At 40.3% G+C, this 26,548-nt stretch overlaps 3 protein-coding genes across 5 annotated transcripts; 1 reads left to right on the top strand and 2 right to left on the bottom strand.

The window, feature by feature from the left end:
• Window positions 1–562: 562 nt before the first annotated feature.
• Window positions 563–6,383, bottom strand: avpr2b.1 (arginine vasopressin receptor 2b, tandem duplicate, 1). Its single transcript, XM_017480276.3, has 2 exons — window positions 2,775–6,383; window positions 563–1,556 (listed from the first exon to the last, which is right to left on the bottom strand). Exons 1-2 carry the CDS (start codon window positions 3,616–3,618, stop codon window positions 1,357–1,359), a joined length of 1,044 nt encoding a protein of 347 aa, XP_017335765.1. The 5' UTR covers window positions 3,619–6,383; the 3' UTR covers window positions 563–1,356.
• Window positions 6,384–6,518: 135 nt separating this feature from the next.
• On the bottom strand, window positions 6,519–12,851 carry trnt1 (tRNA nucleotidyl transferase, CCA-adding, 1). Of its 3 annotated transcripts, none has more exons than XM_017480273.3 (8): window positions 12,749–12,851; window positions 12,259–12,397; window positions 11,754–11,947; window positions 9,484–9,622; window positions 9,271–9,397; window positions 8,831–9,024; window positions 8,255–8,508; window positions 6,519–7,452 (listed from the first exon to the last, which is right to left on the bottom strand). In XM_017480273.3, exons 2-8 carry the CDS (start codon window positions 12,395–12,397, stop codon window positions 7,204–7,206), a joined length of 1,296 nt encoding a protein of 431 aa, XP_017335762.1. In that variant the 5' UTR covers window positions 12,749–12,851; the 3' UTR covers window positions 6,519–7,203. The 3 variants fall into 3 exon arrangements, with proteins under 3 accessions (XP_017335762.1, XP_017335761.1, XP_017335763.1); XM_017480272.3 differs by having other exon boundaries at window positions 12,259–12,415; window positions 12,749–12,849; XM_017480274.3 differs by having other exon boundaries at window positions 12,259–12,445; window positions 12,749–12,840.
• Window positions 12,852–13,476: 625 nt separating this feature from the next.
• arl6ip5a (ADP-ribosylation factor-like 6 interacting protein 5a) lies at window positions 13,477–18,750 on the top strand. The gene is made up of 3 exons (XM_017480608.3): window positions 13,477–13,729; window positions 17,141–17,358; window positions 17,768–18,750. Exons 1-3 carry the CDS (start codon window positions 13,551–13,553, stop codon window positions 17,941–17,943), a joined length of 573 nt encoding a protein of 190 aa, XP_017336097.1. The 5' UTR covers window positions 13,477–13,550; the 3' UTR covers window positions 17,944–18,750.
• Window positions 18,751–26,548: the final 7,798 nt, after the last annotated feature.

Genomic DNA, 26,548 nt, shown 5'->3' with positions numbered 1-26,548 from the left:
GTTATTTGAGTTAGTGTAGCCTTCCTGTCATATTGAACCAGTCTGGCCACTCTCCTCTGACTTCTCTCATCACCAAGGCATTTCTGCCTGCATAGCTGCCACTCACTGGATGTTTTTTGTTTGTTTTGTGCATCATTCTGTGTAACCTCTAGAGACTATTGTGTGTACAAATCACAGGACACCAGCAGTTTCTGAAATCCAACCAGCCCGTTTGGCACCAATACCTATGCCACGGTAAAAATCATTGAGATTAGATTTTTCCCTGTTCTGATGTTTGATGTGAACATTAACTGAAGCTCTTGACACATACATGCATGATTTTATGCATTGTGCCGCCGCCACATGATTGCTTAATTGGATAATTGCACAAATGGGCAGGTGTGCATGTGTTCCTATCAATGTGGCTAGTGAGTCTAAATCCTTTTATTTATTGTGTTTGTTTGGATAGTTTTATAGATTTTAGAATGTCTCAGGGCATTAGGAAATACTGTATTATTTTTAGAAAGTGTGCATTTTAATTCTGCATGCTTATTTTTGACGTACGTTTCTAAAGGCTATACTGTAAATATTTACACAAACACTTTATTGGCAATTAAAATGAAACACACAAGCAGAGTGTACAATAAAAGCATGAACATTTAGCATAGTAGCACTTTTAGAAAATCCAATACCAATGTTTCTATAAGAACGTATGTATTTACAATTGTTTATATTACTGACCTTCATTTTATGCTGACATTTACAATACTGTACCGTTTTAAAGTACACAGTAATTTTTGTTAAACCCTCTAAATTAAATTATATGGCATAAATAAATAAATAATGCATGTAAAAACGTTAGATAATATACTGCGGTGGCTCTTCATGCCTTTTTATTGCCTTTTTTTTTTTTTTAAACCATGACAGACAAATTGTGACCACAAATGACATCCTGGCCATGAGTATGGATGTTCAAAGGAATATCCACATCTACACTGTGACGACTATTTAGTATCTTGTACTGAGTGATGGGGGATGTGGTGGTGGCAACAGTGACAGTAATGCACACTTTGGGACATACACACACTTTTAAAATAGAATTCTTTTGAGGTTCATTGAAAAATCATGGGTTGTTTGCTTCTTGGGCAGCCAAACAATCCTTAAGGGTTGAAAGAGTAAAGACTGAAAGAGTACCCTGAAGTAATCTGGTGGCTGGAACAATACTCTAGAACAACATCTAATACTCTAACACAAATCTATCACATGGTCACTAATTAGATTTTGTCAATTGAATTGCCCTGGTGTAGCTGTTCAGACACGATCGATTATCATGACGACTCTTCAGCAGCTCCATAGGTGTGAGAGCAGGGCTTTTACCTAAGAGAGACTCTTTAAGCTCAGGTAGACAGAACTGACCACCGTGGCATCCTCAGGCACAGGCCCCTTACTTTCGCTGTGGCCCATACACATCAATGCCAACAGTCGCTTGGTCACTGGGCCACTGAAGACAAAGTAGATGCAAGGGTTGGCACAGCTGTTCAGACTTGCAAGGAGCATAAGGATGGTGAAAGTTGCAGCTGAAACAGAAACAGTAGGTGATCAGAATGGTTACACAAGACAGCTAGAATAATTAACCCCTCCCCCCAAAAGCCAGCAACAACACTGACACATTTCATATTCCAGTTTGACTACTTTTAATCATACAAGGATGAGTAAAATTGCTGCGACACTCAGGTTCTTTGCTTACTTCCCTGGAAGAACCGTTAAAAGTTCTATGTAAAACCCTATAACAGAGAGTTGTTGAAATGGTTCCAAGTAGAACCAAGATTGTTTGTTTTTTTGGACCTTTGTGACTCTTTTGTTACAGAGGTGGAAATAACGAGTCTATTATCCATCCACTCATCTTCTATACCGCTTATCCTCTTCAGGGTCACAGGGAACCTGGAGTCTATCCCAGGGAGCATGGGGCACAAGGCGGGGTACACCCTGGACAGAGTGCCAATCCATCGCAGGGGACAATCACATACACACTCACACACCCATTCATACACTACGGACACTTTAGACACGCCAATCAGTCTACCATGCATGTCTTTGGACTGGGGAGGAAACCGGAGTACCCGGAGGAAACCCCCACAGCACGGGGAGAACATGCAAACTCTGCATATATATATATATATATATATATATATATATATATATATATATATATATATATATATATATATATATATATATATATATATATATATATATATATATAATTGATATCTTATTGTTATTAGCCTCATTAACTGGTCCCTTAAAATAAGTGGTTTTAATCAAACTTCAGGAAATCTAATATGTCAAAATGACAATTTTACTTTAAAAAAAAAAAAAAAAAAAAGTGTCACTAAGTTCAGGAATAAAAAGCTCTATAGCTCAAATAAATAGCCAGAATATTATTCTACATATTTAAATAATGAGCCGAACTTTTTTAATCGATTTATTACGTTCATAAAACAAATCTATACGGAGAGGATCCGTGGAATTTATTCCAAGGAGTTTCTACAGCTGCACAAAGTGCGAGATCCTCTGATCTAATGAACCACTAATGAATCCTTGAAGAAGAGTGCAGATATAATATGACAGTTCAAATATGGGTGGAAAAGTGCCAACCCTACTGCAATCTGGGAACCTTATGATAGATAGAGCACCTTATGTACTTCTTATTGGAGCCAAAAAGTTCCCTTTGTTCATAAACTGTCAAAGAAAGTAATCTATCAGAGCATCCACTCATAATGCGCCGCACTTACATTCAGTCGGAGCGTCGTCGTCCCACACTGACCACAGCTGCACGGTGAAGAAAGGCGCCCAGCAAACCACGTAAACGAGGACGATCACGACGGTCATCTTGACGGTCTTTATGCGCGCCTTGGAGAGCCCGACCACGCTGGTGGCATTGGCGCAGCCCTCTCGGTGCGTCTCGGTGTGCAGGCTGACTTGCACGGCGCGGCAAATGCATACCTGGCACACGATCACCGCCAAGATAGGCAGTGCAAATATGACCAAAGTTGTCCAGGTCACGTAGGCTTTAAGTCCCCACGGATGCACGAACTGTGCCCAGCAGTCGAAGACTCCCGGAGCCACCTGGACGCGGGAGAAAACGAAAATCTGCGGCAAGGCGCCCACGAGCGCCACTGTCCAAGCGATGCACACCGGCAAGTTCCAGCGCGCTCTCCTCCTCTGCAGCGTGCCCATGGGGTTGCACACGGCTTGGTAGCGATCTACTGTCATCACCACTATCATGTAAGTAGAGGCGAACATGCCGACCACTTGGAGATACTTGACCAAACGGCACACCAAGTCTGGACCTACGAACCGGTCCGTGATGTCCCACAGGAGCTGCGGACACACCTGGAAGAAGGCCACAGTGAGATCCGCCAGGCATAGGTGCAAAACGAACACGCGCATGCGAGACATGGATCCGCGTCTCCTCAGTAACACGAGCAAGAGCCCGAGATTCAGAGCCGAGGCGCACAGGAAGATCACACTCAGCAGCGCGATCTCGAGCCGAGCTAATCTCTCATCTCGCGGCTGATCGTCCAGTGCATGCGGCGTCAGGCTCGCGTTGCTGAGGTTTGAGCTCAAGAACGACATTTTACACCATGAAAGAAACAATTAGCGCTGCGAATCTGAGTGGTGGCGACTCATTCGTGACTTCAGAGAACTCTGGGACTCAGGATGCATGTAGGAAAACAAAGGAACGCTGCACTTTGGAGTGAAGATGCAGACTGGAGTTGTTAGCAACTCAGAGAAGTTTATTTAAATATAAAGTCTCCGACGGTGTGGAAAAGAGGAGCTGTCCTTCAGCACCACACTCCTGCACGCCCCTTCCCTTAAAGAATGTCAAGGCGAGTCAAGGAATTGTGTGACTTTGCCACCTCAACCTGATACAAGACACCCTCTGCGTAATGCACACGTAAACGTCTTTCTTTAGATTGATTCGTCTGTCTGCCTAAATCAGCGCTGCCAATGCCCCGGTGTCCTATGCGCCGTGTATGGATTGATGCGCTTTTACGCACAAATCACGTGTCCTTCTTTCCGAAGGCTTCATATAAAAGCAAATCAAGCATTATACTTGCTAAGAAGCCAATATTATTTTATAAAAAGCTTGATCTTACACAAACCAGCTCTATCAGAACCACAGTAGACACATTAAGTAGAGCAACTATAAAAAATGAAGCAACTAAAAAAACTATTTAAAAAAAAGAATAAATAAAGAAAAAAGAAAAAAGAAGAAAAACAGATGTTATGTACTTATTAACTGGCCTAAAACAGATCAGCTGAGGAAACAAGCATGGTGGAGGACAGAGGGGGGAAAATGGCATTATCCACCAGTGCAATCCATTCTACCTTAACAGTAAGGTGTCTGTCATTCAGCATAAACAAGGGATTGTGATAGACTCATGATTACTGAGAAGCCTATCATGTTTTGCAGCAACGATTACACAGACATTCGAGACAAAAAAAAAAAAATCTAACATGAAGGAAATAATGAAATGTTGGAAAACCATTGACAACAATTACACTCAATTGTGAAACTCAGGATTTCCATGCTTTTGGCATACATGGTACCGTACCAGCTGCTGGCTCTGGCATCCTTAGTGCAGATGTAAACTGTGTATCTTTGCTTTAGTAATACAAGTACAAAATGTGAGACATACATGTCTATTTACAAGAATAAATCAGTACTGAGTCATCAAAGCAAACGGAAGGAAGACTCCGCATTGGCCAAGCCAATCTTCTAGATTGCATCCAATAAAGCACGCCTCAATTAACTGAAAAGTGGAGGAAAACCTTACGTCCCTTAACTCCATGGAATCTGAAAATCACTGCAGAAAATTAAAGCATTCAAACAATGATGGGAAAGCTTGTGATGTCAGGGGGACGTAATTCAATTCAATACAATTCAGTTCTATTTGTATAGTGCTTTTCACAATGGACATGGTCACAAAGCAGCTTTACAGAAATATATAAATTTACAGAATTTTACAGAAATATCCATTTCAGATCTAAATTTTACATTATCAATGCATAATTAAATTACCGATTTGTCCCTAATGAGCAAGCCGGGGGCGACGGTGGCAAGGAAAAACTCCCTGAGATGATATAAAGAAGAAACCTTGAGGGGAACTAGACTCAAAAGGGAACCCGTCCTCAACTGGGTGACACCAGAGAGAACAATTAAAAATAATTCCTGTATAACTGTGTGCTAAACGATAAAACAAACAGGGCAACTGTGTAATCAGGAAATTCACCACAGTCTCAGCATGAAGTCTGTTCCGCTGAAGTCAGGAACTGTCCACCGATGGAGACCTGAGCGCAAAGTCTGTCTGTGAAAATGGAGTCCAAAACCGTCACCACAACTGCAGTCCCAAGACGCCGCACCAAATCTGCCCGCATCAATTGCAGTCCAATGCCATCTTCACGGATTCCAAGTGTGTCCCCAGTGATCACTGATTACCTCAGGATGGGCATCCCAAGGTAGGAACAGGAAACAAATGAAGAAGGATTAGCGTAGCTGCTATTCATTGCATTTCAGGCAGAGATGACCATGTGCATTTGTTATCATCTGATCAGCGATAACTGGAGTTCAAGGTTATGAGATGTGTTATGGGAATGCTAGGCTAAAGAAATGTGCTTTTAATCTGGATTTAAACTGAGAGAGTATGTATGATCCCCGAACATTATCATGAAGGCTATTCCAGACTTGTGTGAAAAAGCTCTACCTCCTTTAATAGACTTTGATATCCTCGGTATTATCAAAAGTCCAGAGGTTTGCGACCTTAAAGAGCGTGAAGGATTGTAACGTGATAGAAGATTGCTTAAATACAAAGGATCTTGGCCATTTAGGGCTTTATAGGCGAGTAGCAGTATTTTATAATCGATATGGAACTTAACAGGTAATCAGTGCAGAGATGATCTGGTAAGCACTCTAGCAGCTGCATTTTGGACTAACTCTTGCTTATTTATTGAGGATGCAGGACAACCACCTAGCAGTGCATTACAATAATCCAGTGAACATATGACTACCTTTTCTGCACCAGAAACGGAGAACGTGTTACGTAGCTTGGCGATATTTCTAAGGTGGAAGAACGCTGTTTTTGTTACCTGGGAAATATGATTTTCAAATGATAGGTTGCTGACTAATATAACACCCAGGTCTTTTGATTGCAGTGGATGATGTAAGTGTACATCCTTCTAAATGCAGATTGTATTCTAACAGCTTTTGTGTATAGATTTTTGGCCTATGGTGATCTATGGTGTCGAACGCAGCATTAAGATCAAGTAAACAAGCCTAAGATTGGAATTACTGAATGCACAGCACAGGCAAGAAATAAAATTTCAGGCTACTGTTGGTTTTTACACTCATCTGTCTTCATATTTACGTTCACTGCTAAAACACACCATTAATCACATGCATGCAAATACCAACTGCAATTGGCATAGTGTGCATTTTTATTTTAAAAAAACAAAACAACAAAAAACAATGCCTCTTGTGTGAATTCTTTTGAAAGTTTAATGTGGGCCATTAACAACAAAATGGCAGAAGACCTTTTAGTTTGTATTTCTGTTTACTTCAAAGTCAGACAAACAAGTGTAACACAACCTGCAATCTTTTTTAATCCATAATGAACTCATGACCATAGCTGAATTAGGCAAACGTTGTTCTCTTTCAGAGCCAGCTGAACATTACCTCTTCTACTGATAATTGTGCAATCTATAAAGGGCAAATTACAAAAGCATAATAAACATAAAAAATATATATGCCATTGAATTGACAAGAATTATCAACAAGATTCGAATGGCAAACTATTTAACTGATATTAAAGGAGGGTGAAGAAAAGTGAAGCCTGGCTGAGATAAGTATATGAAGCAGTGTGGAGGTTCTGTCCATCATGACACACCAAGAATTTATATTTATTATTTAGACTTTTACTCTTTTTTTCAGACAAATCCTTGGCGTGCAGCTGTTTAAACTGTGTTGATAGACCTTCGCCAAATATTCCTACCTCTCATGTAGCTAGGATAGGTAGGAGATTACCAAAATGACACATTCTTTAACCTGCATACAGTCAGTTTTTCCTCCATACCTCTCGTCTCGTGATTAGCTGTACATCATATGGAGGTAGGAGCACCTCACTGAGACAACCCTCTCTCAATGGTTTTCTTTGTCTTACTTTAGGACCTGCTGATGGTACTCAAGAGTTCCTCCTTGTCCAGTCGGTAGCGGCTTTTCTTCCAGACGTCACGGAGCTCCTGCAGGGTCGCGCCAATCTCCTTGCCCGAGGTGATTCCCAGGCGACGCAGGTCGTGGCCACTGACAGGAAAACGAGGGACGGACCAGCGATGCAGTTCAGCCAGGAGCTTCCTCTCACCCTGGTACTTCAGGAGCTCCAGCACTTTGCTCTGGGCGTCTGGTTCTCGGGACTACAAATGTGAAGAAGCCACCAATAAATCCCAACCTACAATCTTACTGTTACTAACTTAAATAAAAAAGGCTCAATAATTATGATTCTGAAGGTGGAGTTTTAGGTTTATAATAGAACAATGTACTTTTACTGAGTTGGTGAACACGGTGACTGTATACTGAGGGTAATATTTCTGTCAAAACAGTCTAAACTCCACACTGGGGACCCTGGAGCTATGAGACAGCAAAGTTACCCAATGCGCCACTATGCCTCCCTCTTTCATATTGCACTTTATTGATTTTATAATGTTCATATTACACATTCATATTAATTTTGTGTCTTATATATTATTATATATATATATATATTCAGACATCATACTGGATTTTTGTGCCTTTCCTAGCTATAGGCCCTTAATATTATCATTACATTTCACCCTACTAGCTTCTGAATTTAATTATATGCTGGGTCATCTTTTTTCAAGTGTAAATATTTGACACTATATTTAGTCAGAGTCATGAACAGATCAATTACTCCTAATGCATAGACCACACTTCAGGATAATCAGGCTGATTGCCTCCCTCCTGACGACTGTGAAAGCTGTCCACATTTTCTGCTGATTATATGACCCTAATCTGAAAGCGTGTTGTGTTTTATTCTGAACAAATTGTGCAGTGTAGGAAAGTCTGATGACTTGAAGAACCAGCCTGGCAAAAAAAATCTTGAAATCTGTCATTTTCACCATCAGTTAGGATTGTACAAGTGTTGTACTGGGTATTTATATCACACTCTACCTTCTCACAACCAGTGGGTTTACTTACATCAGTAATGAAATCAGTGAATGGCTTCAGGCTATCGTTCTCATCATGTCCCTTAACAAGGTCTCGTCTGTGCTTCACCAGAAAGATGCCGAGCGTCTTCTCCTCTCTGGAGATCTTCAACCGCAGATCCAGCCTTTCCACGTCTTCTGGGCCACGCAGCAGAGCTGAGAGCACGGTCATTGGTTTAGGAGAGCTGCCTTGAGTCCTCTGGTACACCTGCTTCATCTCCACAATACTGACATCTGCTGGGAGACCTGGAGAATGACACCAAACAAGTCAGGAATCCCCATGAAAATTAGGATGAAATTGTTGCGTTAATAAATTTTTACGAAATACATTAAAACCTCTCCAAATACCAACTGCTCAACCTTTACATAAGGCAAAAAAAATATCCCATTAGGCTTATATTTAGCCAAGTCACTGCCATATTGCTCAACTACATGACAAGAGCAATGAACACTCATGTCCTCTGAGAAACTGCTTTATAGTAACCAACTGCACATTCCCTATACATAACATTCATAAACAAAAAAGTGTGACTTTCTAGTGCAAGTCCATTGTGTTTGCATATCTTACCCATGTACTGAGCCAAATCTAGCTCATAAATAAGCTCGAGCAGGTGAGCCGCATGATTCCCCACCAGCATCTTCTTTAGCTCCACCCAGATTCTCTCCCCTGAAATTCCTGCCAGGCCTCGTGCGTTGTCCCGGATCGCCTCCAGAGTGTCTGAATCGTGCTGCCCTGGCTCGGTCGCCACACGCCCATAAAACCTGCAACAATCATACACAGACTGTTTGGTCTTGATGTATATTACAATGTACATCATCAAAATGACAACATTTTAACCATATTGTGCAGCCTTACATGCAAACACACAGCAATCACTGATACAATCTGTTGCTAATGCAGATTGTAGAGCAACTGATGATATTCTGTTCAAAGCTATTCACATTTAAATTAAGAATGAGTAGTTTGACACAAATTAATGATTATCTCAGACAGGGACGCTAACCCACCTGAAATATCTCAGAATCCGCAAGTAGTCCTCCTGAATCCTAAGTGCACTATTCCCAACAAAGCAAACTTTTCTGTTCTGGAGATCCTCGTAACCTTGGAAATAATCATACAAGGTCCCATCCAGCCCTAAAAAGATGGTTAAAATACAAGTAAAAGGTTGAGGTGCAATTTAGAAAATCTGCAATCCAATATGGCACAAAATCGCGATGTACCAAGGAACATGGAGTTAATTGTGAGGTCTCTGCGCTCAGCATCTTTCTGCCAGTCGGTAGTGAACTCCACTTCAGCGTGTCTCCCATCTGTCTGTACGTCCACGCGCAGAGTGGTCACTTCAAAGTTCTCATTATGCAGCTGTATGTGAATTGAACCAACAGTTTAACATTTGAATTCAATTTGATCCAACGCATAATGAGATGACTCCAATACTTGGCATTTTAATATTTTACATGTCCATTTGATAACCTTCAACACATATGATTAGTTTAAGTATATGAAGGCAACCGAGTTCGTTTTCAGCATGCGCATGTAAATGCAATATAAAGGCAAGTCAACTCACAGTAATACAATCTGTATCAAAAGTATAAATAAAATTATTATTAGGTTACCTCTATATGGACAAATTAAAAAAAAGTCTGGGCACCCTGGCCAAATGACATATTTTGTTGATGTCTGAAGAGAAAATAAGAAAACAACTGCTAGAGAAAACTATACATATATTTTTTAATCCTACTTTATATTTGGTGACCTCAAAAAATAGTAATTTTGGCAAAAGTTTGTATATCACACTAAGTCAACACTTAGTAATACCCTATTCGATAGATCTCACAGCTTGCAGAAGCTTTTTGTAGCCGGCCAGCATGAACAGCATGTTCAAGATCTACATATTCAATGATGTTCAAGTCATGTGACTGTGAGGGCCATTCCAAAAGCTTCAGCTTGCATTTCTTGATGTTTCGAGCTTCTTAACTGACTCTCATTTGCATGAAGCATTTGATGATTAGGGATGCACCGATACCACTGTTTTCAGACCAAGTACAAGTTTGGGTACTTGCCGATACCAAGTACCGATATGAGTACTTCACACTTTTCGGAATGCCCCATGTCTGAAGCATGTCATCAAACGCACCTGCTATGGCTTGGCCAGTGTGCGAACCCCTAAACTGCGTTGCTTGTAAAACGACTCTCTGGGGAGTGAAATCCTCATCAATCCACTGTGCTGTTCAACCTATAAGAGACATTGGGCTGACACTGCTTGTGCAAATATCACTGGTGAAGCCGAAGACCGAAATGTCCTGCAACAGGTTCCTGATGTGCTTTTTCACCAAGTCATGCAGCTTTGGTAATGCGGTATCTGTAACGTGGTGACGGCTGGGAATCTCATACTTCGGCTCAAGTACACCAAGAAGACGACGAAATCCTGTATTATCTACAACTGACAACGGATGGTCATCAAGAGCAATGAACTGGGTAAGAGCTTCTGTTATTTTTACTGCCCGTGGGTTGTCTAAGGACATTTTCTCTCGCTTCTCCAGCGTTAGCTGCAAAGTTGGTTGTTGCGGTTTCCCTGTTAATGCTGCGAGCATTAGACAACTCTTTGCACTCTGCGTTGTTTGTTCTTTAGATGTTTAATCAAATTGCTTGCGTTAAATGAGCTATTTTTACCCCTTGTCTTGACAGTTTAGCAGAGCAGAGTTTGTAGTACTTTTATCACCATCACGTCTTAAAATATCTCCAAATTGCTGACATTTCTCCTCTTCCGACTACCTGCTCAACTGATGAGAGGTCAGGCTATGTCACGGTGTCATAAAGTGGTATCGGAGCAGTTGTATCGGGGTAGTTTTACAAGTATCAGTATCGGGCCGACACCCGAGTACTGGTATCGGTGCATCCCTATTGATGATATTCACTGGAATCCATTTTTCGGAATTCTTATTTTGTGAGATGCACCTATATATAATTTATATGTAACATATATAATTTGGCTAGGGGTGCCCAAACCATCCATCCATCCATCCATCTTCTACCGCTTACTCCTTCTTCAGGGTCGCGGGGGAATCTGGAGCCTATCCCAGGGAGCATCAGGCACAAGGCGGGGCACAATCACACACACACTCACACCCCCATTCATACACTACGGACACTTTAGACACGCCAATCAGCCTACCATGCATGTCTTTGGACTGGGGGAGGAAACCAGAGTACCCGGAGGAAACCCCCGCAGCACGGGGAGAACATGCAAACTCCACACACACATGGCCCCAGCGGGAATCGAACCCCGGACCCTGGAGGCGTGAGGCGAACGTGCTAACCACTAAGCCCGGGGTGCAAACCTTTGCACACAATTGTAAAATAAGACGTGCTGAGAACTTTCATTAAGCATCTTGGATAAACCAGTAACGCAAAGTGAAAAGCGGTTGAAAAGCCATTTGGACAGTGTGGACGGTGTCCACAGTTGCACGACGGTGTGGGACCGCTCTCTCACCCTGGCAGTGATGGTACCATGTTTCTCTCCTTTGTTGTTGATCATTCTGATCCCTGCAGTCTGGAACATTTGCTTCATCTCCTCAGGAGTCGCAGTAGTAGCAAAATCCACATCTTCAGGTTGGTTCCCTGACAGAAGGTCCCGTACGGCTCCCCCTGCAATCCTCAGCTCAAACTGGTGCTTCTGAAAAATCTCTGGACAAACATCACCATTCACTGAAAATTGTGTTCTTTATTTTCATCCAAATTTTACTGAATTCAATAAACCATTTTAACCCAAAAGGGACAGACTGAATGCTTGGAATATTAAACACCATGACCATGACCAGGATAAAGCTTTTTCTCAAGATGAATACTGTATGTTTGTAGACATACATATACACAAAAACAATATCAATTCCTGCAGAAAACATTATTATATCGAAGTGGACAGTTCCTGATGTATTATGTAATTTTACTATCCAAGCAATTCAACAGATGCACCATGGGTAGTTTGTCAGTTTTACCTGCTAGGGCATTCAGTCCATCAGTGAATAATGACCGGAACTCCTTGGTTTTCAGCTGCATGGTGAAGAAATGTCTGTGACTCCACGTGAGGCGAATTGTTTTTACCACCTGGGGGATAAGAAATCCTCTTCCCCACATCTGGCAGTGGATAAACAGCTGTAAATTACATACGAAGACGTTCTGCCACTGCAAGCAAGCAAAATACACTCCTTCTAATTTAGTTTGTGTGTTTCTTTTACGGGTTAATATCAGCTCTATATGTTCACTGTTTTATTCTCTCGAAACACATGGAATTTTATAATTATTTCACCTGTAATGTTAACTTTATTATTTATCGTAGAATGCCAGCATGTAGCATGCTCTATAGAAGTCTGTTTTTGATTAATAACCATGCATTAGCTTAGCTCCAATTATAATGGCTGTCCACGACATTTTTATTCAATAAATACTGAGCTGTATGGAGAGAAAAGTTGTACAAGACATAATTACCTGCAAAAAAAAAACAACAACAACAAAGGTCAGTGTTCCCCTATGGTGGAGTTTGCTGCATGCTGTCGCTCGGCCATGACAACTGAGAGCAAGCACAAGTGTGTGCACAACGTCATTAGGCACGTGACACACACAGACTTTTATCCGCCAATAGGATTGCGCAGAATGTTACTGTGTTCATCTTAAATCGCTATCCATTAAATAAACCATTGTTCCATACCCTGTATAGTTCCCTTTTATTGTTTTAAAAATGGGGTAATCGGAATTCAAGCATTTTAAGGGCATACTGCTCACTGATTTTAAATTCCCGCACAAAACGTGGATTACAAACACTGTAAACAAGTCATCCTTAAGCTCTTCCTTTACTTCTTATGTTTCAACGCGTGTGTATTGCATTGCCTGTTCTCTCCTTTACATTTACACATCAAATTTTGGTGATTCACGTCACCAAATTGTTAATAAATCGACCATAATCTAACAGAACATGTTCAGCGTATATGCATTAACGTTCAAACTGAACGCGAAGCATGTTTGCACTAGTTGAAATTACGATGAAGTCTCGCGATACTTTAACGTTCACCCTAAACGCGAACCTTATTTACACTAGTTGAAATAACTATGAAGTCTCGCGAAACTTCTGAATTACGATGAAGTCTCGCGATATTTTAACGTTCACCCTAAACGCGAAGCATGTTTACACTAGTTGAAATGACGATGACGTCTCGCGATATCTCGCGAGACTCTGTGGTTGTATGAGATCCTCAGCGCTCACCAGCTGTCAAGAAGTTTACAAGAAGGCGGAATGGCTAAAGTAGAGTTAACGCCGCTTAGACCGTGGGATGATTTCTTCCCTGGATCTGAACGATTTGCCAAACCAGACATCCACGATTTACCGAAATGGAACAACAGAGTGGTCAGCAACTTACTTTACTACCAGACTAATTACTTAGCGATGGCAGTGGTCGTGTTTCTGGCTGTTGGGTGAGTGCTGGATTCATCAGCCTCTCTTGTACACACTGAATACACTGCTGCTCTTCTCTTGGCACATTTAACACGTGGCTGTAGTGAATTTCTTTTCATTTCAACACGCATCTTTATTGATATTTATTAATATTTGCGCTGGGGGGGTTATGCGAAATATAATCTGCTGTATTTAAATACAACAGCTAATAAAGTAGTTCCATCCTGTGTATCAAGACCTGAAACTTAGCTTAATAGTTATAGGACATTGTGATCCGGGTAATGAGCTGCACTGTTTCAACATTTCTGCCAATATGGAAACATTAGGTACTTGCTGGATGTAAATATAGCCACCCACAATGAGAGCTGCCCCTGATGACACGATGGCTATAAACTGCTGACCGTCTTCATGCCAGATCCACTGAGACTCAGTAGAGTTTGTGAATGAAGTCCAAAGTCCAACTCCAGCCCCAAGAGGGAGCAGTTTTCATGTGACACGCTCCTTACATATCTTAGTCTAGTCACAACTTTTGTTTTCAAAGTACACTTTTAAGCCACGTCATCTTTCATAATATACACCAGTCAGCCCCCTGGTAGGTCCCGCTTGTGCCACCAAAACAACTCTGTCAAGGCATGGACTCCATAAGACCTCTGAAGGAACCAAGACGTTAGCAGGAGATCATTTAAGTAGTGTAAGTTGTGAGGTGAGGCGTTCATGTATTGGACTTGTTTTTCTAGCTCATTCCACAGATACTCGATCCAGTAGAGGTCTGGGGAATTTGTAGGCCAAGTCAACACCTTGAACTCTTCGTTCCTCAAACCGTTCAAGTTTTGATCAAGTTTTGCAGTGTGGCAGTGCACATTATCCTGCTGAAAGAGGCTGCTGCCATTAGGGAATACTGTTGCCATGATGGGGTGTACTTGGTCTGCAACAGTGTTTAGATAGGTGGTACGTGTCGAAGTAACATCCACATGGATGTCAGGATCCAAGGTTTCCCAGCAGAACGTTGTCCAGAGCATCAAACTGCCTCTGCAGGCTTGCATTCTTCCCGTATTGCATCCTGGTGCCGTTTCATAGGCACCCAGTTGTCCATATGATGTAAAAGAAAACGTGATCCATCAGACCAGGCCACCTTCTATTGCTCCATGGGCCAGTTCTGATGCTCACGTGCCCATTGTAGGTGCTTTCAGCGGTGAACAGGGGTCAGCATGGGCACTCTGACCGGTCTGCAGTTATAAGCTGTGATGCTCTGTGTGTTCTGACATGTTTCTATCATAGCCATCATTAACTTTTTCAGCAATTTGTGCTGCAGTAGCTCTTCTGTGGGATCAGATCAGATGGGCAGGCCTTCGCTTATCATGAGCATCAATGAGCCTTGGGCGCTCATGACCCTGTCACCAGTTCACTGGTTGTCCTTCCTTGGACCACTTTTGGTAGGTAATAACCACTGCATACTGGGAACACCCAGCAAGACCTGCTGTTTTGAAGATACTTTGTCTCTGTCATCTAGCCATCCCAACTTGGGCCTTGTCAAAGAAACTCCGATCCTTACACTTGCCTAATTTTTCTGCCTTCAACACATCAGTGTCGAGAACTGACTGTTCACTTGCTGCCTAATATATCCCACCCCTTGACAGATGCCACTGTAATGAGATAATTAATGTTATTCACTTCACCTGTCAGTGGTTTCAATGTTATGGCTGATCGGTGCAAGTACAGTGCAGCCCAGGGGACACACATGGTGACGTATATACGCACTCATTTAATTACGTTCACACACATTTGTACAGTATAAAATATATTACTAATGCCACTATAATACGTAAAGGGGGGAAAAAAGACACCCTGAATGTCCTCACCACCATCAGTGCCATCATGCTTGTCATTTCGTCGTAGATCGCCAACGAGTCTCCTCCCTAAATCGGCTCAGCTGTGTCGTATGTCTGCATCGCATTCATGAACCTTTTCGTCCAAGGTTTACTGTAACCTTAATTCTGTCTTGAATTTCTCATTAATATGACCATGTTGCTGGAAAATTGTGAGTGAAACACAAAGCTTGTGTTCTTCCATCCATCCATCCATCCATCCATCTTCTACCGCTTACTCCTCCTTCAGGGCCGCGGGGGAACCTGGAGCCTATCCCAGGGATTTGTGAATAACAAATAAAAAGTACAGCACAAGTCAACAAATCAGCACATGACTCGCTAAGCACATCACAAATATTTCAATAGATACACATTTCATATTTCAGGAAGGAGTTTTCCTTTAAATGTGGCGCAAAACATGCAGACATAGAGCTGAGTACATGAGAATCGATGAGAAAAAGACCTAAAATCTTCCAGTTTTTAGAAGTATGATCAAATGTCCTTGATAATATTGGTTGAGGGGTATTTTTATTATTTAAAAAAAAAAAAAAATTTATCCTCGTCTTATGTTTTCTTTTCAAAACCCAACAGGGTGTACAGGCTGATGGTAAACATACTCCCTGTCCTTGAAGTGAAGTATGATCAAATGTCCTTGATAATATTGGTTGAGGGGTATTTTTATTATTTAAAAAAAAAAAAAATTTTATCCTCGTCTTATGTTTTCTTTTCAAAACCCAACAGGGTGTACAGGCTGATGGTAAACATACTCCCTGACCTAATGAAATAGTGTGAGGGTACGTTTGATCGAGACTACAAAGCACTTCTGTGTGTCGCTCTGTATAAGGGTGTCTGCTAAATTCTGTAAATGTAAATGATGTTAAGACATAAAAGCAGATATGAAAATGTCACAGGAGCCAGCTTTCAGCGGCGTCCCCAAAGCTGCTCGTTTGGTCATCGCTGTTTTTCCTATGTCACATTTAAACATACAACCTGCTAAATTATTTGAGTTTATAATGACCTGATATCCTTATAATCCTTTCATTTCATGTTAAATTGTTGTACTGTAATATAAGACACTAAATATGCATCATGATCATGAATTCAAGTTAAAAAATGAATAAATAAATAAATAAATAAATAAATAAATAAATAAATAAATAAATAAAAGGAGAAATCCTGACCCCTCACAGGATGAAAAGTTTCAGGAAACGGATCTTGACTCCAGGAAGCTCTATTCAGTAATGAGAATAGTGAAATATTTAACTCATTTGAATGAACTTTTGCATTGGTTACATTCCGATAGCATGTTTGCGTTACATTTTCACAGAACCTCACCCAGCATGTCTCGTCCAGTTTTGTAATGTTTAGATACGCTGTGCGTCATTCACATGCTGAAATTGAGTTATATAATGAGAAACTGTTGAAATGATCATGTATCTAGTTTGGAGGTCTGTCTTGAAGATCGAAGTAGGATTTGTTTTTATTCTCAGTCCGTCACTAGATGTCACCATTCTCAAATACTGTGCGTTTTCCTTTAGTGATATGTCCATTCATCTCTGTCCTCAGGTTCATGTACCCCATTGGCATGTTCACGGGAGCAGCAGTAATCGTAGCAGTGTTCCTTGGCGCTGTGTGGGCTGCAGACAACAAAGCTATAATCAAGAACTTTAAGAAGGACAACCCTGCACTGTTTGTCTTTTTAGTGATTTTGGCCAGCTACCTCCTTATGTCTCTCTTTGGCGGAGTCGTGGTCTTCTTGTTGGGGATTAAACTCCCGCTAATCTGTGAGTGAGATTGGTTCATGTCTTGTGATTGATGATTCAGCTGATTGAGGAAGACCACCACACTCGGTGGCGTCAATGTTCATTGTTCCAAATTAGGATGCAACAATATGGGAAATGATAACCGTACAAGCCAGTGTCTTGATTTTCTGAACATAATGGTATCTGTTTACATTTAGGACCACACAGCACATGGCTGTGGAAAGTATAGCATTCAAAAAGTACACTCATTTTGTTAAGGATCTTTTTGAAATAATAGTTCTTTGTCGTAATGTAATATCTAACCCACCTATATTACTGTATACATATTCTTACCCCAGATTCAGTGTGCTAGTTTATTGGTATTGGTGAAAATGAAACTACAAGACAAAGCATCTCAGTGCAGCTCAAATCTTGTCCTTTTGCATTCCAGTGATATTCGTTCATGCTTCGCTGCGTCTACGCAACATGAAGAACAAGCTGGAGAATAAGATGGAGACCGCAGGGCTGAAAAAGTCACCCATGGGCATTCTACTGGAAGCACTCGGCCAACAGGAAGAGAATTTAAGCAAGGTTCAAGACTTCCTGGAGAGCAAGCTCAAGGAATGACTGCTCAAGGAACGTTTCCTTGTTTTCATTCTGCATGATCAATATCCAGGTGTACGGATGATTACATCTCCAAAAGATGTGTGAAAGTATGCTTAAACGCTTGCAGTGAGATGTCGATCAAGTGACATGACATGAGGTCATTTACAAATATTGCAAAGCACAATTTTTCTATGAATTTTTTTTTTTTTTTTTTTTTAAATAGAAAGAACCAAAGATTATGAGAGCTTGTGTGAGATGTAGGATGATGGGAATGTTGCAGGATTTGATGCTAACATGATAATAACTATGATGATGAGAGTTGCCAGATGAGTAAACTGTCTTATGAAATTGGCTTCTGGGCTCAAGTACCATTAACATGACTTGAAGGTACACTTCCTCTCATGTCTGGTTGATTTACATGAGCTTTATTTCATTTATGAAAAACCAAAGTCCATTGGTATTATTTCCGTGTTTTCTGTGGTTTTCCTGTATTTGAATGCATCTCATTTAACTTGAACGGGCGTGCACAGCAGCATGTCAGTTCAAGAGGAAATCATGCAAAGGAATCATGTAGACTGTGAAAGTCTTAAGTGTTTGTCTTCAACATTTTCTGAGTTACAAAATCTTGTTTGTTAGCTGTTAAATCACTCAAAAATACCACCGTTTGGTATGAATAATGAAGAAATCACTGTTAACATGAAGTTGTGTAAATGGGTCTAAAAATTCAGTGTTACATTTGGTGTGCGAGGGATTAATTACAACAAAAACACTCCATGATGTTATTGAATGACACATAATAAATAAATAAAGTGTTTTTTTCCCCCCACAGTACACTCTTTAATGGCTCATCTATTTGGCTTTTTGAAATACTGGAAAACCTTGAAAATTATTATTTTTTTTTAATCAAAACTTTATCTAAATAATTGCTACATAACTTTAAAGTGTTTATTTTTCGATAGAACACCAGGGGTGGCGCTAGACCTTTTTTTTTTGTTGTTGCTGCTGTGCCTCAGTAAAATGTTCATGATAAATCATTCTCCGATGAGGTAGATACATCTGAAAATACCCTTTTTCTATTCATTAAACTTTATCGTTTACGTCAGGGGTTCTCAAACCTGTCCTGGAGGACCCCCAGCATTGCACTTTTTGTAGGTCTTGCAGTCTGTAGCTATTAATGAGCTGATGAGTTGAATCAGGTGTGTTAGATGAAGGAGACATACAAAATGTGCAGTGCTGGGTGTCCTCCAGGACCGCTCTGAGAAGCACTGATTTACATCATTTGAATTACTTCAAACATGCAGGCTGATTGTAAGGCCAGCTGAAGCAGCAGTCAGACAATCATTCATAATACTGCATTGTAGCTGAGGAGAGGAAACTTCCAGACTAAAACTTATTTTGTTAATGAGCGGTATGTGAACTTGTATTTAGTTGAATGAGAACAATCGGTTTTCCACATATTGATAACGTTAGCTTGTTAACTGCTGAAGTATGGAGCTAAACTCTGCAGGACAGTGCAGCGGCCTGAAGAGAAGAATTGCTCATCCCCTGGTTTAGAAGCTAGATTCACAGTTTCAGTGGCCTCTTCCAGTATATTGTCTGGTATTTTTATAAATAAAACATAATGAATTTGTTTTTGGGGCTTTGCTGGACTAGGATTGGAGAGGGTGGATTTTAAATCTAATGGAAATGTTTATATAGTATTTGTTTTATATATTCCATCCATCTTCTATACCGCTTATCCTTCCTCCAGGGTCACGGGGAACCTGGAGCCTATCCCAGGGAGCATGGGGCACAAGGCGGGGTACACCCTGGACAGGGTGCCAATCCATCGCAGGGCACAATCACATACACACTCACACACCCATTCATACACTACGGACACTTTAGACACGCCAATCAGCCTACCATGCATGTGTTTGGACTGGGGGAGGAAACCGGAGTACCCGGAGGAAACCCCCGCAGCACGGGGAGAACATGCAAACTCCGCGCACACAGGGCCACGGTGTAATCGAACCCCCGACCCTGGAGGCGTGAGGTGAACGTGCACCCATTTTATATATTTGTTTTCGGTTATTTCAAAAGTCAATTCTGTATTATTGTGGGATTTCAGGTGCCAGCTTTGCATTTCAAAAAATCATTTCTTCTCTTGTCTTTTTGAATGGAGTGTATACCTGTGTGTGTGTGTGTGTGTGTGTGTGTGTGTGTGTGTGTGTGTGTGTGTGTGTGTGTGTGTGTTTCAGAAATGTTAATCTAAATTAGGTATGGTCGAGCATCAAATAAAATGTAAACTTGCATTGGTGAAGTTAATGTTGTTATTAATTGTTTAAAAATGACCATGGTAAAACAGAGTTCCAAGATATAAAAATCTGGAGTTTGTCATTGTTATCAACCAAACATTAACCAGTTTTGATACCTAAAAAAAGGTTTATGTAGGCAATTTTAGCAAAGCCCTTTCCAGTAAGTTAAAGTGTAAAATTGAACTAATGAAATGATCTGCAGCACATACTTGCATTCATGCTTATTATAAAATATGGAGGAGAAATATATATAATATGAGGAGTAGTTAAGATGTTAGACTCCTGATCAGAAGGTCATGAGTTCAAATCTCAGCACTGCCAACCAGCCACTGCGGGCCCTTGAGCAAGGCCCTTAACCTTCAATTTATGCCGTAAATGTACTACCAAAGACCCCTGACCCCATTTTTTAAATACTTTTGTACAGTTCTTGGGGGTGCCTGCGCCCCAGTAGTGATCAAACTCTGGAAACGCCCCTGTAGAACACGAATACAATCCTTTCCCTCAAACTATGACTCCCTGCAGCAGCCCCTCCCCCTCTTCCCACCATTCACTCACTCATTTTGACAGAAACCGTCCCAGTCCACTTTTCAGACCCCTTTAACAATTATCTTTTCAAAAAGCACCTAGTGACAAATCTAGTGACTTTTTGGGCAAACTTTATGATGAGATCAATTTCATTGGGAATCATATAAAACTTGATTGTGTTTATTATTATTATTATTATTATTATTATTATTATTATTATTATTATTATTGTTGTTGTTTAGTGGTCAGCACGTTCGCCTCACACCTCCAGGGTCAGGGGTTCGATTACACCATGGTCCTGTGTGTGCGGAGTTTGCATGTTCTCCCCGTGCTGCGGGGGTTTCCTCCGGGTTCTCCGGTTTCCTCCCCCAGTCCAAACACATGCACGGTAGTCTGATTGGCGTGTCTAAAGTGTCCGTAGTGTATGAATGGGTGTGTGAGTGTGTATGTGATTGTGCTCTGTGATGGACTGGCACCCTGTCCAGGGTGTACCCCACCTTGTGCCCCATGCTCCCTGGGATAGGCTCCAGGTTCCCCGAGACCCTGAAAAGGAGTAAGCGGTAGAAGATGGATGGATAATAATAATAATTTTGGAATTTAAAAAGTAGAAATAAAAATATGTTTCAATGACATCTCTTGTATAGTCCTTGAAAACAAAAAAAATATATATATAGTGCTTGAAAAGTCCTTGAAAGTCCTGGAATTTCATTTTGAAGCATCTATACGAACCCTGCAGATACATGTTAATTAAGAAATAAAACACTAGGATGTGTTGTTAGAAACTGATCAATAGTGGCATGGTCTGATGCCACCTGGAAGTTGATTACTATCCAACAACAGTGCTCCCCAAAGTGTTTTATTCCTATATATATATACCATAGCATTCTGCCAACAATTACAATTCTATCCATCCATCCATTTTCCGTACCGCTTATCCTACACAGGGCCGCTGGGAGCCTGGAACCCATTTATAGTTAAATGTAACTATATATACACATTGTGCAAAGTCCACAAAACTAGGTAGTTCCTGTCATCAGGTTATAACGCCTACAAATAGTCATAATAGTCATAAATAGTCCCGTCACCGGACTCTCTTTTTCTCTTTCTTGAAGTTAATAAGACTCATGTCTTGTTACAGAGAAATCAGAAAGCACTCAAGAATCAACACTTGCACATTGCTCCTTGCAGAAAATGTCACCATATCCGTTTGTTGTTAAATAACATGTTTTATCGTGAGCGTGAGATTATGTATCGCATACACCATACAATCCCTGTGAATGAGTTGTTGCTATAGAAACAATAGTGTATAAGGTCAACTGCATTAACTTTTCATTTCAACTGCAGCTGCCACTATTGTGATATTATAGAACAATTAAACACCTTCTGACCAATCAGGTTCAAGAATTCAACACCACATGGTATGTTGTGGTATAATATACATTAAACCACGTACGAGACAAGACGGACTTTTCAGGCAGAATATAAATTCCAGTCAGTAATGTCCTGCAAATATGGTATTCCTTAACATCTCTCTGAGACTGATACTGGTTTTTCCAAGGAACTTGGAAACTGCTTTGTGACACTGTCTCTTGTTATGTGTTATACAAACATCATTAAATTTGAGCTTTGAGCAATCACAAGAAACCGAGTTTAATAAAGTACTTGTTCCGCAGGATGATGACTATAAGGCAAGATGAGCAAGCACTACTCACTCGGAATGGATGTAGCAATAAGTCAGAGGGAGTGCAGATGCTATTGCAGGAACTTTTCCAAACAGAGCTCCAACAGCTGTGTGTGTTTGCTGTAATGTGTCCCTAAATGACTGCAGTGCTGTTCTTCAGTCCTTTCTAAGTGGCCTAGCATCTTTAGCTTGTTCCTAACATTCTGCAGAAAACGCAAACATTCACCAATAAACACCCGATGGCTAATTTGATTATGCATTCAGCTTTATTCAGCTGGTTTATTGATCATACATCTTCAGTACCGGCCTTATCCTGGTCAGGGTCACAGTGGATTCATGCACAGACTTTGACACTCATTCATATCTCCAGGCGTAGCTGACACCTGAACCTGGAAAGGATAGGAAATCCACACAGACGCGGGGACGAGCATGCGGAACTCCACAAGGACAGTAATCTGAGCTCAGCAGCGTGAGGCACCATCACTACCTGCTGTGCCGCTATGCCTCCCTGTTCAGCTGGCTAATTTATGCAGACCGACCTCTTCTGCAACAGCTGCAGACAAGAGGAAATGGGAGTTGTTTCTCACTCAAAAGGACAAAAAAAAAAAAGTCAAACGATGTAAGCTGCAACATGTAAAAGCATAATTCCTCACCATTGCTTACACAGTAGAAGTTTAGCCAATGTACTACAACTTATACTGTAATTAGACTACCTCTGACAAGTCTGTCCTGTAGGGGAAAGCTATAAAAATGTTGACGCGATTTTATAGTTTGAGTACTGACACACCAGTGCATCCTGTGGCGTTAAACTCTACGTTTCCTTTAGCCATGATCATCAAGAATCTTGATGTTTAGATGAGCCGTTTGGTACGTTTCATCTTCACAATCTTTCTTCCTTCAAGTACAGTGAATATGGCTGGTCATGTTTAGCAGCAGGAGCAAAAATAACTCCCAATGCGCTTTTGAAGATGGTGTGGTTTGGCTTTTAATGATTAGAGGGCATTGTTTAGTTCTCTTACAGATTTGCTTGCATGTGGTTTATAATTAATTAAGTTAGGTGCAAGCCTATTTTCTGACCTGAAAGGTCAAGACATTCCTTTCAAGGTAAAAGTGTGCTTCAGAAATAGACACGGTTGAAGAATAATCTGCTACCAAGCCACTGATTTTGGCCACTAAAAGAAAGACCCAGTCATACACATTTGTTTTAAATGGCACATGGATGGAGGAAGAAGTGTCTGGTAAGGTAAGATACATATAGAAGGCCATTGTTTGTTTTAAAGCCCAGGGTCAGCTGCTGCTGCCCTCCCTGATTTCTTTGTGCAGCTGTTGCGTCTTGAAGGGAAAAAGGAAGAGAGACAGCGGGGCACAGCTGTGACCTGAACATCCCAGTTTGTTTGGGGGATAGAAGTGAGCTGCAGACCAGAGTTTACTAGAGTACAGTAGCCATTTGCACCAGTTGAATTGAAGTTCTATGGTAAGTCAGGGTGTACAGTCTGTCCTAATCCATATGTTGTGAAGTTTAAAACTAGCACGAAGTAAAATCATTTAATATTTAAGACGCATCATAACTAGTAGAGTGTAAATTGGTTGTAGCCGACGCTTTTCAAGGGGAAATTAGCTAATGCCTGCTTTAAAAAAATTTATTAATTAAAACATTTTTTAAAAGTCAGTCACAGTCATTCATTAAAATATCAAAACTTATATATGATGCACAAGGACAATTTTCTAAAGACACTTGAGATTTCTCATAGACATGATAGTAGTCATGTTTGGTCAAGGCACCACAAAAAAAAAGTATTTACAAACGAGTATAATTTCTCTCAAGAACGCAGATGAAAAGAAGCAGCCTGCCAAATGACTAAATATAAATGTACGCACGGATAGGAAAAGCTTCCAATGAACAAAAGAAGTGCATGGGTGGGACAAGCAAAGGGGATCAGTGATTGGTTGTTGGGATCGTCAGCTCAAGCAAGGGCAAGTCAGGCTTTGCACATTAGTCACAAGTAGACCAAACCTGCTCTCTCAACTCGCATAACCTTCAGCTGTGATTGTGATCTGAAGAGCTAGATCAAGTGCAGGACAGTTGCTAACATCTGCTCAAACAGTCCCTGGACCTGGTGGTAAGCGCTATATTGAAATAAAGTTGCTCAAGGGGCATAGAAAGTCTCCAAAAATCTAACAGGTCACCATGTTGGCAACACAGGACAGAGATCACCATCACCAGCCAATCAGAAACACGATCTGAACTTAACAGGAAATACTACATCCACACATCAAGACACAGGGAAGCACTTGGTGTATTTCCAAGTGTAATTTCCCCCTTCAAGTAAGGTCTCTCAAGTTAGTAATCTTAGTCAAATTTAAATAGTGTTTTTGAATAAAGTGGTGACTAAAGTCTCTTGCTGGTACTTTGTTGTTGTTCTGCTTGAGCTCTCATGCTACAACAGCTTTTTATTGACATACCATAAGCAAGGAAAGACAGTAGCTGAAACCTAATCTGCATTCAGCATTTCCAACTTGGCAACTGTTTAGACCCCTTTAGCAACTGTTTCAAATATTATATTATATTATATTATATTATACATAAATATATACATATATATTATATATATATTATATATAATATATATATATATATATATATATATATATATATATATATATATATATATATATATATATATATATATATATATATATATATATATACACACACACACATACATACACACATACATACACATACATACACACATACATACACACACACACACATACACACAGTGCAAACTATCGTGACAGTTTACATTCAAGCTAGGCTACGACAGAACTATTAAACTTAAGTTACTAGTGTAACCAAGTTTAAACTGGAGTTCAAGAAGAATAATTTGCTGTCCCAGCCTGTGCCTGTATTTTGTGTCGATGCGCACATGAAGGAGTAGAACGTACTTCACGTGTCCGCATGGAGTACTTTCAGACGTTGCACATTGGAAGAATAACAATAAAGGGCCAACAGAAAGAGTGTGGAGAACTACTAGGGCTCGTAAACGTTTGAGTACCACAACGTTGAAAGATTAACCTATACTCATAAGTGGAATTTAAAAAGTCAGGAGCATAACCAAATGATTTCCAGAACTTAGAATGGACTATTTCTTTTTGCACATTCATAAATTCTTCAATCAACCTGAAGTATTATACATATGCTATGAACGGGTATTGCAGGCGTGAGCTGCTCTTACTCAGCTAAGTAATCATAGCTGATCTTGGTTTTGGTCCCCATGAGGAATGAGTGGGTGTGCCAGCTCTCCTACAGGTTCTTCTGGTTTTCTATACATGCAGCGAAGCAGCATTTGTCTGTCTTCACAGTGTGACATGGGAAAGAGTGCAAGGCATTCTAGATCTCTTCTTTGAAAGAAAATTGTTCAACTCTATGTGCGTGTTGTAGCAAAACAACAACAAAAAGCATTTCTAGTTAACTAACTCTCTCCGAAATGCCACCAGTGTAGTTCAGATCCCGGTTTCTTTACATCATATTACAATCCAATTTAAAGACTGTTACAGGGTTCAGAGCTTTGACTCTAAATTTTTTTTCACGTGTTCTTTAAATTTGCCTCATTTATCATTCACCGTGCAACACGTCTTAACTTTACTATGTCTTAAATGATAAAACGTTGTTTTGTCATTTTTCTTTAATTCAAAGAAATTTCATTGATAGAAATTACTAAGAACCAGCTTAACAATTCTGATTACTATATATTACACATTTTTCAAAAAAAAAAAAAAAAAAAAAAAAAAAAAAAAATGCACATAGAAAAAAAAAAATTCTCTTTAAAAATGACAAAAAAATAAACTCTATATACAGAATTTACATATACATAATCAGCTCTGCTCGACAGAGAGCGAGCGAAAGAAAGAAAGGTGGCAAACTTCAGGCCTTGGTTTCTGCTATTGGATGCAGTCAGATTTAAAAAAAAAAAAAAAAAAAAAAAAAAAGTTGTACAACTAATCTGCAACATTATTAGTGCTAGATTTAAAATGTGTGAAGCACTACAGTTTTGGGCTTTAAGGAATAACAAGTAATCTGGAAGAAACCCTAAAGAAAATCCATGTTCCAATGCTTAGC

Source organism: Ictalurus punctatus, chromosome 11, assembly GCF_001660625.3.
Source record: "Ictalurus punctatus breed USDA103 chromosome 11, Coco_2.0, whole genome shotgun sequence".
Lineage (NCBI taxonomy): Eukaryota > Metazoa > Chordata > Actinopteri > Siluriformes > Ictaluridae > Ictalurus > Ictalurus punctatus.
The sequence above is the reverse complement of the archived record's forward strand: the minus strand, read 5'-3'. Positions and strand labels throughout refer to the sequence as shown.